The sequence below is a fragment of the Chanos chanos genome, chromosome 15 (genome assembly GCF_902362185.1).
Source record: "Chanos chanos chromosome 15, fChaCha1.1, whole genome shotgun sequence".
Taxonomy (NCBI): Eukaryota; Metazoa; Chordata; class Actinopteri; order Gonorynchiformes; family Chanidae; genus Chanos; species Chanos chanos.
In genome coordinates, this window is record NC_044509.1 from 11802366 (window position 1) to 11820263 (window position 17898).

At 42.4% G+C, this 17898-nt stretch overlaps 1 protein-coding gene across 1 annotated transcript in view; it reads left to right on the forward strand.

Moving 5' to 3' along the window:
* Positions 1 to 17898, forward strand: part of gbe1a (glucan (1,4-alpha-), branching enzyme 1a) — a 107483-nt gene that overhangs the window by 49085 nt on the left and 40500 nt on the right. The window contains exons 8-10 of the mRNA XM_030792724.1: positions 13196 to 13311; positions 13919 to 14046; positions 15562 to 15660. Coding sequence (XP_030648584.1) covers positions 13196 to 13311; positions 13919 to 14046; positions 15562 to 15660 — 343 coding nt within the window. The remainder of the gene's footprint in view (positions 1 to 13195; positions 13312 to 13918; positions 14047 to 15561; positions 15661 to 17898) is intronic.

Sequence of the window (17898 nt, forward strand, 5' to 3'; positions counted from 1 at the left end):
AGGACCAGGGTCATGTTGGTTTCCATTCCTAAAGCCCACTGTAGTCTCTGGTCAGCCTCTAATGATGAGGTTTAGTCCTTGGCTCCTGGATTCACAGAGCACTGTGTTATACTCATATAACTCATACCACGAAAAGAGACGTGAAATAAACGATGAACCAGAAGCTGTGCCTTAGGGTTTAGTGTTTTAGTGTCACGTTTATATCTTTGAATATGTGGAATAATTGATGTTGAAGGTCTTTGTAGAGGATTCTCAAACATTTTAAGCAAAGGTTTTACCATTTCCACTAATACTCCACACCTTGATGCTGCCTCAATGACTTATGATTAGACTTAAATGGGATTTAAGCAGTTCAGCCCCCTCCTGGCCGAGCCCTCACCCCCCCGGTTCTGACGCAAAGACTCTACCTTTCCACTTACTGCCACCGAAAGCTGGAACTACTAGACTGTTTGTCAGGTATAAACATGGCTTCTGAAAGGAGAGGAATGTCAATCAGTTCTCCATAAAGTACGAATTTTTTCAGCCAAAAAAAAAAGAAGGAAAAAAAAAGAAAGAAAAGAAAAGAAAGCAGGCTCAAGGTGTGGTAAACATATCTTTGAGGTTCATATACCAGTGGATACACTGCCGGTAAATTGTCTGGTTTACTAAACTAAACAGGTCATTATACAAACTGCTGGCACATTCTCTGAGTATTACATTCGAGCTGTGTCTTATTATGTAGAAAACTGGGACTGCATCAATCTATCACCAGTACTGTTTATGATGGTCCTATCACTGACAGGTAGGATGATGTAAAGAAGTCATTTTCTCACTGACAGGGGGCCAGGATTAGGTCTCTGTCAGTTCTACACCAGTTACATAGTTTCCTCTCAGATTTTGTACTGTAAATTCTGTCACTTAACAATAGTTTTCACTGAAAACCATAAAGTATTATTGTAAATTCTGTCACTTAACAATAGTTTTCACTGAAAGCCATAAAGTAATATTGTAGATTCTGTCACTTAACAATAGTTTTCACTGAAAACCATAAAGTATTATTGTAAATTCTGTCACTTAACAATAGTTTTCACTGAAAACCATAAAGTAATATTTTAGAATCGGGTCACATTTCTTCATAGAAGCAAATGATAATTAAAAAAAAGGAAAGAAAATGTAAAAAAATATATATATATGAAACTTCATTGCACACTGCATCTGTTGCACTGTCTGGTATCAGTTATTTAGTCAGAATGTTGCTACACAATGTTCAAGTGCTCATTTTTTTTGAGTCCCTGAAGAAATGAAAATCAACCATCTGTCATTTTCATAGCTGCGTGTGTTTTTAGAATCGGTTTGTTCAGTTGAAATGGTATTCCCTAATGGCTAAGTTCAGACAGAAAGTGATTCAAAGCTCATGTTAGTTCTCGTATGAAATTTAGCATCACGCATAGTTCTGTTAGAATACCCAGGAAATCTACTGAGGAGATCTGAACCTGGAACAACCTCCGCTCAACACGTCCCAGCTCTCATTTCAACTTCTCACTGAAAACTAGACTCAATATCACATTTTCATCTTATATTTATGAAGATATATAATTTACAAATATTTATGTTTATGACAAATTAAAGTAGCCTTGGGAAGACTTAAAAATACTGCCTCTTATACGTGTTAACCAAACGCACTGTAGTTCCTGAAATCCTGAAATGTGTGTGCGCGTGTGTGCGCGTGTGTGCGCGTGTGTGCGCGCGCGTGTGTGTGTGTGTGTGTGTGTGTGTGTGTGTGTGTGTATGTGTGTGTGTGTGTGTGTTTTGGTCTCAGAGTTCTGTGCATTTGTGTGTTTGTTATTTATGAACCCTAAAAGCAGAATTATGCTGGACTCATCTAAGCCCTGTCCATTGGTCTGGCTGTTTCGATTCCATAGATGTAAGTTAACTGGTTTTAATTAAATCCCAGCGGGTCAGCTCTGGACTGTGAGAGGATGCTTCAGAGGTGGGGGTCTGTAGGGAGGAGAGTCAGAGATCAGTCAAAAGGATTTTTATCTTCCTTTCCTTTTTTTTTCTCCCCGCAACCCCCCTCACTGTGTCTACACACTGGCCATCAAAGCCATTTTTTCAGCGTAGATTTTAACAGGGACGGCCAGGTTCTCTCTATAGCAAACGATGGGTTATCAGATGTTTCTGAAACCTATGAGTAAGTTTTTCAATCCACCTTTAATTCATGAATGCTGCTTCTTTAATATGTAAAATGAATGTTCCTAGTCCCATTTTAATGATGATCTGTCAGCGTAAGGACTTAAAAACGGAAGCGGGTTCATAGTCAAAGTGCTGTCTCCAGCCATGTCTAGGGAGCCAGCAGGTTATCATGAGAGAATTTCTCTCCAAGCTTGAAAAAAAATAAAAGTTGGTAATTCAGGCTGTTGAATCCTTTACAGTGTGGACTATTAAATGTCCTCAAATTTAAAAGTGAACACACATGTTAAAGCTTAGTTCATGTTGAGTGTGCGCACAAGAATGTGTGTGTGTGTGTGTGTGTGTGTGTGTGTGTGTGTGTGTGTGTGTGTGTGTGTGCGCGTGCGTGCGCATGTATGCATGTGTATGTGTCTGTACAGCTATTTTTGTGAGGACCAGTTTGAGTTTTAGACCTTGGGAGTGAGGACATTTTGGGAAAGTGAGGACATTTTGGCTGGTCCTCACGTCTTCGAAGGGCCGCTTGAAGGTTAAGACTTGGTTTTAGGGTTCAGGTGAGAATTAGGTTTAGGTTAGGGTTAGGGTTAGACATATAGCTGTGATGGTTGAGGTTAGGGTAAGGGGCTAGGGAATGCATTATGTGAATGAGTGTCCCCACAAACATGGACCTACAGGTATGTGTGTGTGTGTGTGTGTGTGTGTGTGCGTGCGTGCGTGTGCGCAGGCAGGCCTCGGGTACAGGCAGGTAAATCCCGTTACGGATCATATTTATCGTCAGTGATGCTAGAGGCAGTCGGGCCTGTGACAGAGAGGCTCTTTTTGGGCGTGGCGTACAGACAGGAGGCTCTGTGGGGAGGGGAGGGGCTCACCCCTCCCACCCGGGGCCTTCAGTCAGCCCCCCGTGGCCTCGCAGTGGGAACACACTGACTCTTTTACTCTGGATATTCAGCCTTCAGCTCAGAGGAGCGCTAATCTCCCATCAGATGGGTAGCGCTGGGGTGCTGTCTTTAATCAATTATTGATGGAAGAAATAAAGCCCTTTTTTGGAAGGTGCTTTGTACTCTCTCGATTAACAGATTGGCCTGTCTGATGGGGCTTGTGTTTCCAGCGATGCTGAAAATTGGACTTTTTTTTTTTTTTTTTGGAGGAAGGTTGTAGGTATTTGTGTGTATGGGGGGGTGGGGGCGGGGGGGGGGGGGGGGGGGGGGGGGGGGAGGTAAAAACAGCTGGCTCTCTCCAAAGATTTGTAGAGATAAGAAGATTCACCTTTATCTCTCTCTGGATTTCTACCTGTCTGTCCTCCGCACACACACACACACACACTCCCTTTCTTAATCCCTCAGTTGAAACAGAGTGGAATCAAAAACAATGGACATAGAATTTGACCTCAGAAGGAACTGATACGTCATGCTCTGCTGAAAATCGTTATTGTGTGGATACATTGAAACAAACGACAAATCAAATTAGCAGGCTTAGCCTGTTCTCCTCTCAGTTCACTCAATGCGTGTTGTTTCACAGCCGTAGGTGGATGCAAATACTGTGTCCCCTTTTGGTCAAGAGATCAACTAATGTAAATATTGCTATGATTATCAGAAAGTTTGAGTAAACTATTTGGAGAGATGTTGTCGTTCCCTGGCTGCTTTATGTAGAAATGCGAGAATGATTTGTGTGGGTTGGTCAGCATAGCAGAGATGTGTGGCTGAAAATGTTGTGGGGGTTACTCACAGTTAGCCACTGCTGAGTCTTAGAGCATGGACATGCTGAACCGGCAGATTACACTTCAGGAGAACGCCTGAATCATGTGTTAAGCTTCTCCTGTTCTCACACTGAACACTATCTCCAAACACGCACACACACACACATACACACACACACACTGTCTGAGCAGCTTTAAAGCTTTGAGCAGAGAGTCTAAGCAGCCTGTATCAGTGCTGTTCTTTGTTTAAAAAGCTCCATTCATTTCTCTCCCTCCAGATTTAGCCCTCAGAATTCTTCCAGACCATAATACCCCCCCCCCCCCCACATACACACACACACACGCACGCACGCACGCACCTTCCTCATCTCCTCCACCTCCTCCCCCTCCTCCTGGTCCTCCAGCTCTCCTCAAAGATGAGCTGAATCCTCTGCTGCATCCCCTCGTCTCCTCTCTCTTTCCATCAGAGCGCTCCCTCGCTCTCTCCCTCTCGCTTTGTGTTTAAGACAGTAATAAGCATGTTTTTTTTTTCTTTTTTTAAATTCCCTTGTAGCGCCAGGGCTTTGTTTTTTCCCTTTCATTAGCCTGCCGAGCTGTCAAACTCCTCTCCAGCGGGGGGAGCTCTCCCAGACCACCCCACACTTAATTAAGCCACTCAGTTATATTCCATTATATTCCATAAAGGAGACAGTGACATTAAACCAGCTGACACTGGATTGCAACTGACTGTGAAATACACGCAGTTAATTGGAAAGCAGTAATGCTTAATGCGGCTGGCTGGCATGTCTTAGTCTGCCAGTAATCACCACAGTTAGGGTTATATGAAAATGAAGTTCACTTTTACTCTGTTAAACTTTCTGCCAAAGTTCAACGCTGAAGTCTTAAACTGTCTTTGAAAAGGTCAGTAGGAATGAATGAAATCCAAGAGACAACTGATGTTTTTTTGGTCAATTCGAAGGGTTTGTTTGTTTGTTTGTTTGTTTGTTTTATATTTGTGGCAACAATATTCATCTTTTGTGTGAAGTTTCATAGACCAATAAGGGAATCAGTGGGATTTAGCTCCCATTCAAGGCAATTTGCCCTTGCTTGTGAAGACGGCGTCTTCATAAAGCCCTGACCTGAGCGTTTGATCAGATTGCAGCTCAGTCATGACTTACAGATTTCTAACTCCGCCCCGATGCATTCCTGCCCAACCTGTACTCCAAAAACCAGGGGTTAAAGGAGAGGTGGGGGTGGGGGGGAGGGGGGAAGAGAGGACGGACAGTACAAAGGGGCAAACCATGAGGTAAAAGCCGAGAGGAGAGAGTGCAACAGAGGGGAAAAAGAAGAAGAAAAAAAGAAATTGTGGGTGGAAAGGTCCAAGGACATGAGAGAGATAGCCGACCGGACAGTCTCTCTCTCGCTCTCTCTCTCTCTCTCTCTCTCTCTCTCTCTCTCTCTCTCTCTCTCTCTCTCTCTCTGTCTCTCTCTCTCTCTCTCCCTCTCCCTCTCTCTCTCTCTCTCTCTCTCTCTCTCTCTCTCTCTCTCTCTGTCTCTCTCTGCTCTTTCTGTGCTGAGTATGGGAAAATCAAAAAGGGTCAGTGAACCTGCACTCCACACCTTTCCCCTTCAGCCATATTTGCATTTCGTAATTAACATGAGAGAGCACATGTAAGCCCGTGGACTTACAGAGGAATACATCCTCTGTGTGTGTGTGTGTGTGTGTGTGTGTGTGCGTGTGAGAAAGAGAGAGAGGGAGAAAAGTGCTGAATCCCTCATCCACTTCCTGACCAGTGATACCATGCTAGCAGCACTGTGGTTGATAATGATTTCTGCTAGATAACACTATGAACAAATATACCGCTCATATATCCCCATACAAGCTAACCTCACACACACGCGCGCGCACACACACACACACAGTTGGTGCCTTTCAGCTACAAACAGCAAGCTTCCCCTACACTTCATTTACATTCATCAGAAAGTGTGGTTATCTGTTTTCTCCTCTCTATCTCTCTCTCTCTCTCTCTCTCTCTCTCTGTCTCTGTCTGTCTCTCCATCTCTCTCTCTCTCACTCTCTCCCATTCAGTCTCTCACTCACTCTCACCCTCTCTCTCTCTCTCTCTCTCTCTCTCTCTGTCTCTCTCACTCTCTCTATGTCTACCTCTCTCTCTGTCTCTCTCTCTCACTCACTCTCACCCTCTCTCTCTCTGTCTCTCTCTCTCTCTGTCTCTCTCTCTCTGTGTCTCTCTCTCTCTGTTCCACTGGTAAATGACAGACTTTTGACCTTGACTTTTTTCTCCCCTCTTCATCTCAAAACTATTGATTGTTGACGTTGCTAAGCTCCTTATGAAATCAGCTGTTTCACAGCTCTGCTCCCATCCTCTTTTCTCACTCAGTATTCGTAGAGAGATAATGCCTCCCACACAGTAACAGATGGTATTACAAAAAAAAAAAAAAAAGATTTGTATAAGAATGGGGGATGTGGAGGATGCCTCTTTTTGCACATGGATGTAATAACCCCAAACTCACCACACTAGTGACTTGTAGACTGTCCAATATTTTCTGTCAGACTGACAAACTGAAATTCAGTCCCTTTTGTTTCTCCATAGTCTCTCCATGTCACAAGCATTGTTAGGTGCCCCCTGTGTGTGTGTGTGTGTGTGTGTGTGTGTGTGTGTGTGTGTGTGTGTGTGTGCGCGCATGTGTGTGCCTGTGTTTGTGTATGTGTGTGTGTGTCTTGTTTAAATGCAGTTAAGGACAGAGTCATTTTAAATCACTTCTGTGGTGGCTGAACTCTGCGATAATAAGACCCTGATAATAAAGCTCCAGCTGCTTGGACATGATGCAGTTTGAATCCCATTTCTTCATCTTCATTGGCTGTCCATTAGCTGACTCCAGATCAGCCGTGGAATCAACAGCATAGCTTATCTCTCCATGACTCTGTATAATCACAACAACATATCAGTTCAAATAAAGCCCTATGCTTTGTTAAGAGGAAGCAGAGAGGAACAGATTTGACTGTTTCCCTGGCATTTATTTATGATTTATTTATTTTTAAAATCATTCCTCTCGCTTACACATTTCAGTTATTTATTTATTTATTTATTTTTTTACGCAGTGTAAAATGTCTCATCGTTTTTTTTTTTTTACAGTCTCAGAGAACTTTATTTTAGCCTTGCTGTTGTTGGGAGAGAGTCCAAATGAGCCAAACTCAACTGAACTTAACTGTGGCTCTCTCACGGTCACAGGAGAGAAGACTCTTCAGTAGGGACTGCAGGAAAAGCCAGGCTATTCTTCTTACTCTGAGTGCTAGCAGTTTTACTCCTGTCCACCATCAGACTTTTTTTTTTTTACAAAAAGGAATATGATTGAAAAGATGGAGACTGAAATGGTTCCTTTGTGGCGCGTCTCTCCGCAGACCTCTACTAGTCGTCATGACTTAAAGATGATTCGTGGATTTCTTTTCATATGAATACTTGAATACTCTTAAGTCTACCTCCATCTCTTTCACTCCTTCTGTCTCTGTCACGTTCTCTCTCTCTCTCTCCTTTTCACACACACTCTCACCGATTCCCTCCCTGTCTTTCAGTCTTGTTGTCCTCTCTCTCTCTCTCTCTCTCTCTCTCTCTCTCTCTCTCTCTGTCTCTCTCTCTGTCTCTCTCTCTCTCGCTCTCTCTCTCTCTCTCTCACTTTGTCTCTTTTGCTCCCTCTGTCTTTGTTGTGTTCTCTCTCGCACTCACTCACTGATTCCCTCTCTTTCAACCTTGCTGTCTGTCTATCTCCCTCTCTCTCTCCCCCTCTCCCCCTCTCTCCCTCTCTCTCTCTCTTAGTGTGTCTTTCCTCTGCTCTAGACTGTTCCTTTGTAAGTCTTCCACTGACTATCTCAATAGCCTGTTTGAAAAGGAGACCAAGGCCAGCACAGGTAAGCCAGTGGATTAATCCACTGAGTCCTTCACATCCCAGGACTGCTTGCTTTGCTGTCTGGCCTTCGGAGTACGGGACTTTTTTTTTTCTTCTTCTTCTTCCTTTTCTTAGACCAATCTATGGTTGCACCAGAACCACCTCACAAGTTCCAAAGGATGCTTTTCTTCTATACAAGTAAACCCATTGACACGGTTCATAAATATTTTTACGTCTGGTCAGGTCGTGTGGAGGTCAGCTTGCTGTAGAGCTTTGCAAGGTGAAAAAAAAAAGCAAAGAGAAAAATGAATAGATGATATTTTTTTTTGTTTTGTTTTGTTTCAGCTGTGTGTTAGCTTCCTGATCTCACAAAAACTCCCCAGCAGGGCTTCCTGCGAGTTCACTTCTGTTCTGTTCTACTAGACAACAAGAGGTTTTCCCGAGATTCATAATGAGTGAGAAAATCTCGCCATAGGCTTCCATTTAGATAATGCACTTTATTAAAGCGACAGTAGAGACATTACAGAGAATCAGGAGTGGTTTGAAACCAAGGGCTGCATTTCTTTAATAACGCTCCCTGCCCCACCGTGGTGCTTTTATTTGTTTCTAATTTTCATATTTAATCTTAAGGAAATGGAAATAAAAACCTTCTTTATTGTGTTTTTAAAATGTCATTCAGGTAACGCAATTCTCCTCCACTGTTGGAAAATTGAATTTCACCGTGCCAAACTCCTCCAGCTACGCCAGGTGAAAGACTTTATTGTCCTGCAAATAATCAACTCTCCCTGAGATTAGGCACACAATCAAATATGAAGAAAAGGATTGATTGCTTTTCAGAGAGCTGTGAAAATCATAACGCCACAGAAGTCATAGAAAAGCACAGTGAAACACACAAACAGCTGTAGTCTTGGGCTGCCAATAGGAAATCGTACGATTTGAAAGAGCTCGGTACAGATTAATACAAACAGTAAGAGAAACGAAAGGCATCATTTTCTAATGTGAGTAATGTCAGTATTCTGAGAGTATGGGCTTGACTGAAGAATGGATCAACTAACAGTTCGTCCCTGTCTGAATTCGTATACCATTGTCCCAGTGAATCAAGATTATCTAAACCTATGTGTGTGTATTTATACACATGTGTTTGCCTGTGTGTGTGTGTGTGTGTGTGTGTTACGCCTGACATTTACCAGTGCAGTAATTAATAATGAACTATTTGCGGTAGAATGAGGGACCTGTGCCCCCCTCAAGCCTTATCTGCCCCCCCCATCACTGCTCATTCAGGGTGGGGGCAGGAGGGAGGGGGTTGTCAGACTGCCCTGCCAGCCCCCTACACACGAGGTGGTGCTGCCCCCTCCTGACAACACCTTTCTCTCTCTCTCTCTCTCTCTCTCTCTCTCTCTCTCTCTTTCTCTTTCTCTTTCTCTCTCTCTCTCTCTCTCTCTCTCTTTCTCTCTCTCTTTCTCACTCTCATTTGCCCGCAAGGGTCTCTGCCATCCGTCATTTTTTCATCGGCATCTTGCCATCCACACCCCGTCCCCCATCTGCTTACTCTCATGGAGTCAGCAGTTTAAACTCATCATTAAATCAGTTTTACAAAGCAAAACATTCAACAGAGACCCATATTCCAAACACTGTGCATCATGTCGTTGTGTACCTAGCCGCTACAGAACTCATATAGCTTTAAACAGAAGGGATTCAGGGTGGAAGTGTAGGTTTGGCTTTATCGGAGCCCCTGATCTCCCCCCCCCTCTGGTCTGTCTGTGGAAAAAGCCAGTGAAAGCCAGCTGAGCTGCCTGGATTCTCTCTGCTTTGTGAGAGCGGCTGCGATGAGGCCCTAATCTGTTTATCGAGAGTAACGCAGGCTGTGCAGACTCCATAGGGTTATCGCATCTAACCAGCCTCCACCCCCGTTTAGATACGGCCAATGCAGAAATACAATATGCTGTCTCAGGCCTCTGCTTATGAAACTTCAGTATCGATATCATATTCTGGCCTTTTATCGGTCTAGACTCAGAGTGTAGTGTCTGTGTGCATTTGTGTGTGTGTGTGTGTGAGAGAGAGAGAGAGAGGAGAGAAGGACAGAGGGGATAGAGAAGGAGAGTGTTTATAATCATCACATCTTTGCCTCAGGACATTACTTTTTTCCTTTTCTTTTTCTTTCTTTCTTTCTTTCTTTTTTTTTTTTTTTTTGACCGATGAGACAAGACTGTATTAATCGATTGCTGACTAATCCACCACTTTTCACTATCATCATCCAGGTTCCGATCCAGCTCTATTAGTGTCAACTGTTTCAATCTTAAATAATAGTTTTTGATGCTGAGCAGAATGCCTTTTTAATCAGTCCATATTCACTACTCTAGCGCCTGCAGAAATAATAATTTTTCGTCTGTGCAGCATGGCATTACAGATGGCATGATAGAACAGGAACTGCTCAGCAAACTGTCCCATCTTGTGAATTGTGAGGACTTTGTGAATTGTGGGGATGTTGTGAATTGTGAGGACTTTGTGAATTGGGGGGGGTGTTGTGAATTGTGAGGACTTTGTGAATTGTGGGGATGTTGTGAATTGTGAGGACTTTGTGAATTGGGGGGGTGTTGTGAATTGTGGGGACTTTGTGAATTGTGGGGGTGTTGTGAATTGTGAGGACTTTGTGAATTGGGGGGATGTTGTGAATTGTGAGGACTTTGTGAATTGTGGGGATGTTGTGAATTGTGAGGACTTTGTGAATTGTGGGGATGTTGTGAATTGTGAGGACTTTGTGAATTGTGGGGATGTTGTGAATTGTGGGGACTTTGTGAATTGTGGGGATGTTGTGAATTGTGAGGACTTTGTGAATTGTGGGGATGTTGTGAACTGTGAGGATGTTGTGAATTATGAGGACGTGGATTGCGAAGAGTTTGTGTAATTTTATGGCCCTAACAGCCAGAGTGTAGTTGTGTTTTTCAGATAATAAAGTCCTCCTTCTACATGTATGTGACCTTGTGTTTGCTGCTAAATCTTGTTTGCGTGTGTGTGCGTGTGCGCGTGTGCACTAAATCTTGTGTTTATGTTGGGAGGGTCTTGTCTTGTGAGGGTGGGAGACTTTTCAGACAAAAATCTTTGAGAATCTACCTGAGGGAGAGCGAGTCTTATACCTAGGATAAGCCTCATTTTAAATTAATGATGTTCTTTATTTGGTGTGTTCCTTTGGCTGTCTGCTGGTGTTTTCACAGTGGGATACCCACTCCGTCTTTTTCAACTCTGAATATCTACAGATGACAGCTCCACCGAGTTTCTAACCAACGTAGGAGCAGACTTTTCAAAGCTTGCCTTAAAGATGCCTGGAGATGTATGCAAACACCAGAACTCTGTGTGTGTGTGTGTGTGTGTGTGTGTGTGTGTGTGCGTGTGTGCGTGTGTGCGTGTGTGCGTGTGTGTGTGTGCATGTGTGTGTGCATGTTTGTGCACAAGTTTGTGTGTGTGTGTGTGTCTACATATGCACCTTAAAGCGAGATCCTATATTTTAGCATCTTCCTGTGAATTCCTGTATGCATGAGTGGCATATATGTATATTTAATCAGCATTATTATTCATCATGTACTGGCCGTGTAATTCCCATATGCACGGATGGATTCTTTTTAAATGGACTGTAATTTTAATCATACCTGGGCCACTGGCAGCCAATCCCTGGAGTTTTCCTATTTAATCAGACTAGATAGGAGTGATGCTAGTAAACTGACAGTCAGTAAAAGCCACCATTTAAGATCTCACTGTGTGAACGAAACTGGATTCATCAGATATTCCCACTGTTGGAAAGTCCTACAGCCATTTAGCGCAGTAAAGAAATGACATCAGTAAATGAATAGGAAATAAGAAGTAGCAAATGTTCCAACAAGAACGTGTGTGAAAGTCGAGATCAAAAGGCAACGGTTTGATTGAGCCCCCGATAGCGACTTTGATGGTTCTTTCTTTCTTTCTCTCTTTCTTTCTTGCTTGCTTGCCTTTTCTGAACTTTTGAAGCAGTTCTGCAAAGACTTATCCTGATATAAAACAATCTAGTCTCAGGAAGAAGAGAAATTTGGCGACCGTCAATCTTAAATTAGACATTAGCTTTTGCCACATTTCTGGTAGATTCAGCCCTCCTGGATTTCATGTTTTATTAGAAAGATCAACTAAAACTTCTTCTAATAGATATGAGGTAGGAAAAAAGGGGTTCATTTCACATTTTCTCTTGCAGCTTATTAAGTGCCTGTCAGAGAAATATAATCTGCAGAACTTCAAATAATCTGTGTCTATTTGTTATGCTTTGTTGCATAAAGATGTGTTTGAATTGTCCTTATTTTGCTAAAACTATATCAATACTGAAGATGGGAAAAGCTGTTGATAGGATTTCATGGTGATATAGCCTGAACCAGGATATTTTTATCCCCCCCCCAGACACAGAGAGAGTGCTTTGCATCTTGAACATCAACTCAGTTTATCAAGGCTAGAATTATAGTATGCTTCAAAATGTCCAATTGACGTCTTCTTATTCTTGTAATAGCAGAGAGTCATAGAGAGAGAGAGAAAGATAGTGGATGAATAAAATGAGAAGTTTGCCAATCCTCTGGGAAAGGCAGGTACACAAAGCACTGCTGAATTTGGCCTTGAACGAAAAAAGAAAAGGAAAAAAAAAAAAAAACGGATCAGGTTGTCGTCTGGTATTGCAGAGCTGCAAAAGGTGCAGATTACTTTTGAGCTCATTATTCTTCAGACCAGCTACTTCTCTCTGAGTCTCACCTGGTCTCTCTCTCTCTCTCTCTCTCTCTCTCTCCATGGGTTCTGTCAGAGGGAGTTCGTAGCCTACCGTTTTCTCTCATTCACACGTCTGGCAAGCTCCGCGTGCTCGCTGGAGACTCATAAACCGCACTCCGGCCGGCTCCCGCCACCCGTTACCTGGGGTGTGAATGATTGTTTTAGCTCTCCTGCCTGTACCTGTCACCTCCTCATCTACCTCCTAACACAACTGAAAATGCTCCCCCTCAGGTCTCTTTTCCCAGCTTGCTCATACCCACCTCACAGTGGGGTTTTACCAGTGCTGTAGCTGGAACATGTAGGTTGAAAGTAGAGCGGTGAAGGAAACAGTAGAAAATGGATGGATGTGGATTTGAGTCACCAAGCATGAAAGTTCACTGCTGACGTGCCTGTGAGAGAGATACTTAACCCCGAGGTTACTTCATACCTGCATGACCTCTGTCTTATGGGGTTTTTTTTTCATTTATTTATTCATTAGGATACTCTGGATAAGAGCATCAACCGAAAAGTAAACTGAAAGCATTTTAAAATAAGCTTCTATACAGCGTGCGCTAAAACCAGAGCAAACTGAGCTGTCGCTGTTGTAATGTATCTAAAATATTCATAATGACGTTCCAAAAGTTGTCGGTGAAGTTTTTTTTTTTTCCTTTTTCTTTTTTTTGTCTTTTCGTTTTCCAGTTGGGAAGTGATGCGTTTTCTTCTCTCCAACCTGCGCTGGTGGATGGAGGAGTATCGTTTCGATGGTTTCAGGTTTGACGGTGTGACATCTATGCTCTATCAACATCACGGCATAGGTGAGTCCACCTCTCCTCGCCAGGTCGTCCGCTCACCTTATAAACACGCTTGCTTTCTCTCTGTCTCGGGCCTCTCGCCGTCCACCACCACACAAAAGAAAAAGAAAGACTCCAACTCTTTTAGTGAACTTAAATTTAACCATGATATGATCACTGAGTACGTTTCCTTCACTGTTTTTCAAGGTTTTCGTGCCCTTCAAAAAAAAAAAAAAAAAAAAATAGAGAGAAAAAGAAGAGACTTTGAGATATAGTGGCTTGAATTAGCATTTTAACATAACGAGCAAAATTGTCTATGAAGAACAAAAAAGCTCAATTAAAATGTATTTTATATGACTGAGTCTTGAATGTATTTGTTGAAGTGAAACTCTTGAAGAAAGAGATTAATGAAAAAAAAAAGGCAGATTGAAGACTCTGTGAGAAGCAGCTTTACTGTGACTGGCAGAAGTCCTCAGGGAATCGTATACAAACTGAAGCTTCACTCACTAGAGTTCTACCCTCAAGCCTTTATCTCTCTTTTTTGATTCTCTCTGTCTTTTTCTTTTCTTTTTTTTTTTTTTCTTTTTTTCTTTTTGGGTGTCTCTACGTGGTCCTGTGGTCTTCTGTCAAGGCATGTCATTCTGCGGTAACTACAGCGAATATTTTGGTATGCACGTGGACGAAGACGCGGTCGTGCAACTTATGCTGTCCAATCACATTCTTCATACGCTCTACCCAGGATGCATCACCATAGCAGAGGTGAGAAACTCACTGAGTTTACATTTCATATAGGATTTGCTAACTTTTTAAAAAATGTTTGGCAAACATGTTTCCACGCCCGTCTGGAGCACAACACAGAGAAAACAGGATGTCCTCTTCTCTTCTCTTCTCTTCTTTTTTTTTTTTTTTCTTTGAAGTCCAAACTGGGGAGAAGAGGCCAAAAACTCATAAAGGTCAATTTTAACACTGACGTTTTTCCTTGTCAAATATTCAAGGAAAAAAAAAAAAAGATAAACTTTTCAAACTTTTGTGCTTTTTGTAGGATCAGTAGAGGACATGTCGGTAGACACATACCTGTAAATAGCATTGGCAGAACTTGATAAAAATACGTCCATAAAATACGACACCGTCTTTCTGATATGTTAGTCCACTGGGTGAGCTAATATTATAATGACTATTGATGTACTAAGAGGCGGTTTGTGCTTAGACAGGAGGATATTGCTTTATGAGTGTGCCCTCATTCTTCATTTTTCCTCGCTCTTTTTTTTTTTTTTTTGAAATCAGAAAAGGGACTTTGCTTTAGCTTTTGTCGCTCAGAAGTCTCAAGTACAAATCTGTCCTCGGTTCAGATCGGTTCAGTTCATGCTCCTCTCTCCAGAATTCTCTTAACCTTTGCTCCTCAAAAACCTCCGTCTCCCCTTCTCTCTCTCAGACCAATTAAGCTCCCGTTTGTTCTTTTTTCCATTTTTTTTTTCTTTTGAAAATGGAAATTTCATCTAATTTCTCTCTCTCTCTCTCTCTCTCTCTCTCTCTCTCTGTGGCTTTCTCGCTCTCTCTCTCTCTCTCTGTGGCTCTCCCTTTCTGCTCACTGTCCACTTATTCAAGCCATTAACACCTTGAGAGATAGAGGTAGACCTGGGAAGTTAATGGAATGCTGGCTATAATTGGCTAATTAGGACCTAAAGCTTTGAGAGTAGAATGGGGAGGTTCCTTTGGAAGGAGAGGAACCTCCCCGCTCCCCCAACCTCCCCCCCCCCCCCCCGGCCGTCCCCGCAGTGGCAGAGCCCGGATACCTTTTTTTTTTTTTGCTCCTCCATTAAAAGCCATTTAAAAATCTATTCACTCAGGAGTGTTATGACATTGCCTTCAGCCACGGCATAATGAAAGCAGCCTGTGGACCCATTTTTTTCTTCCCTTTACGTTCAAATTGATTCAATTTCCTCCATCTGTCTGCGTGATTAATCAGATAGATAATATGTGTCGTGAATAGCGAAGAGGAAATCTGCTCCTAATGTGATGTTGTCGGATATATGACCATGATTTCACTTGTGCTTTGCTCTATCTGAAGCCCTGTTGATTATATACAAAAATATATATGTGTGTGTATTTTAATCTATCTGTCTGTTTCTGCTGTCTTTCTCTCTTCTGTTTCCCTCCCTGCTGTCTCCCTCTATCCTGTGTTTCCCTCTCTCTCTCTCTCGCTCTCCACTGTCTTTCCACCCCTCCCTTGCTCTCTCTCTCTTTTTCTGGGGTGGGGGGGGTGTTGGTAAACAGGATGTGTCAGGGATGCCAGGCTTGTGCAGGTCCATTTGTGAGGGGGGCCTGGGCTTTGACTATCGTCTGGCCATGGCCGTACCAGACAAGTGGATTCAGGTGAGTGCCCCCCCCCCCCCCCCCCCGCCACCCCCCCCCCGTTATTGTGCTGCTCTATCATAACATATGTGATAAACAAGTTATCATAGCATGTGTGCTAATCAAGCCATTTGAAGTTTCCGTCCATTCTAACAGAGTCATTTTTCTTTGTAAGTTGTAATTATTACTGATTATTTGTCATAATGATTTTCTCATTTCCATGACGGGCCTCTGGCATGGATTTGTGTGAGTGTGTGTGTCTGAGCTTGTATATAGTCTGATGAGAGACAGCTTTGATCTGAAAGGGGACAGTTTCCCGTACCTCTGTTTAAAATGACAAAGGGGGGATGAATTTGTTTTCTCTGTCAGAGTTCAGAGTGTAATTTCACTCGGCGATCTGTCATCACCTTTTGAAAAAGCAGCTCTCTTTTCTGCTCAGCATTTGTTTGAAGTTCCTAATGAAGCGTGTGTATTGATGTTTCTAAAGAAACACTCCCTCCCCTCCACATTATGCTAAACCTTAGTGTTTGTGCTGTGTTTTGTGCTTTGTTTGTGTGTGTGTATGTGTGCGTGTGTGTGTGTGCGCGTGTGTGTGTGCGCATGCATTTGCAAGTTTGTTGTGTGTGTGTGTGTGTGTGTGTCTCTCCGTGTATATGTTGCGTATTTGTTTGTATGTGTGTGGTCTTTCTCTCTTACAAAATATAATAAGTTATTATATCAACACTATATATTATATATTAGTTATAGATTATTTATTACTGTACTATTTAACAGTGTAATACCGCATGGGCATATAATCCCAAAAGTGCACTTTAAATTCAGTGTTTATTTGGTTTAATCTGCATTTGTACATGAACATTTGTAATTCCTTATGTGCACTTTCACACGTACTCGTAATCATCTAAACATTACTCTCGTTTTTTTGTTTGTTTTTTTTTCCCCAGCATGCCTTGGTGTTCCGTTCATTTGAGCGTTGTTCATAGCAGTGTTTTCCTCGACCGGTTTCATGTAAATAAAAAAAAATAAAAAATAGATTCCACAGCATTCTTAATCAAATTCCATGCCAACCTAATAGTGTGATCATAACTAGCTGAACACAATATTCTCATTAGATTAAAATTCTCTGTGCAGCAGAATCAATAATTCTGATTTAAGATCGAATAAAAGGAAAGTCTTTACTGTCCTTAATGAAAACTCTCCCTTCAAAAAAGTAATACTGTAATTAGGATCCAACTGTTCTTTATTCTACAACATATTCATTTCTGGAAACGGAGCCAACAGAATTATGAGCACTGCTGTTTAATATTGGGGCGGGGGCGGGGGTGAGAGGAGTGGGGTGTGGGGGGGGGGGGGGGGGGTGACTAAATGAAAATTGCACCAGGTCGGTAAAACCCAATGAAGTAAAATAGATTAGCGAATAAAACAGCCGAATAATGGTCAAATGAGTGGGCAAGAGCTTGCGGGCTGGACTCTGCCGGTTCCGGAGTTTTCTGCCTCTTCTGCAGATGGCTTTAAGCTAGGCTTAACTGGAAGAGCAGATGCCAAATTATCCTTCTGCCCTGAAAAGGAGGTGTGAGAGGTAAACGAGCCAATTGTCTGTAATTAACAACGATGGCCCTAGACAACAGATTTGGGTAATTACTGTCTCTCCGTGGCACAACCTCCTTCACTCACGATAGAGTTTAGAGGGGTTTTTTTGATGCTGGGAAAGCGGTGTAACTGTGAATTTGATTAATTTGTTTTACCAAAGTAAGTTACATTGCCTAATACCTCCTCTACCACTAGGACAACAGTGAACTCACTCTCTCTCTCTCTCTCTCTCTCTTTCTCTCTCTCTCTCTCTCTCCCTCCCTCTCTCTCTCCCTCCCTCTCTCTCTCTCTCCCTCCCTCTCTCTCTCTCTTTCTTTCTCTCTCTCTCTCTCTCTCCCTCTCTCTCTCTCTCTCTCCCTCCCTCTGTCTCTCTCTCTCTCTTTCTCTTTCCCGCTCTCTCGGTCCTTCTCTTAAGAGGTAAATTAAGTCTGTAATGTTTTATTGTGATGAGGAATAAACATGAATTTATCTTTCTCATTAAGAAATGTTGCATATTTGTTTTTCCCATTGAGTTTCAAAGTTAGAATATAATATTGAGGTATGTTTATGTTCATATTTTACACTTTAGATGTATGTACACAGTATGTGCACAGAATAAAGATATTATGGAATTAATATAAGTTTGGATGCTAGTTAGGTGTTTAGCCTATAGCATGCTCAATGTCACAC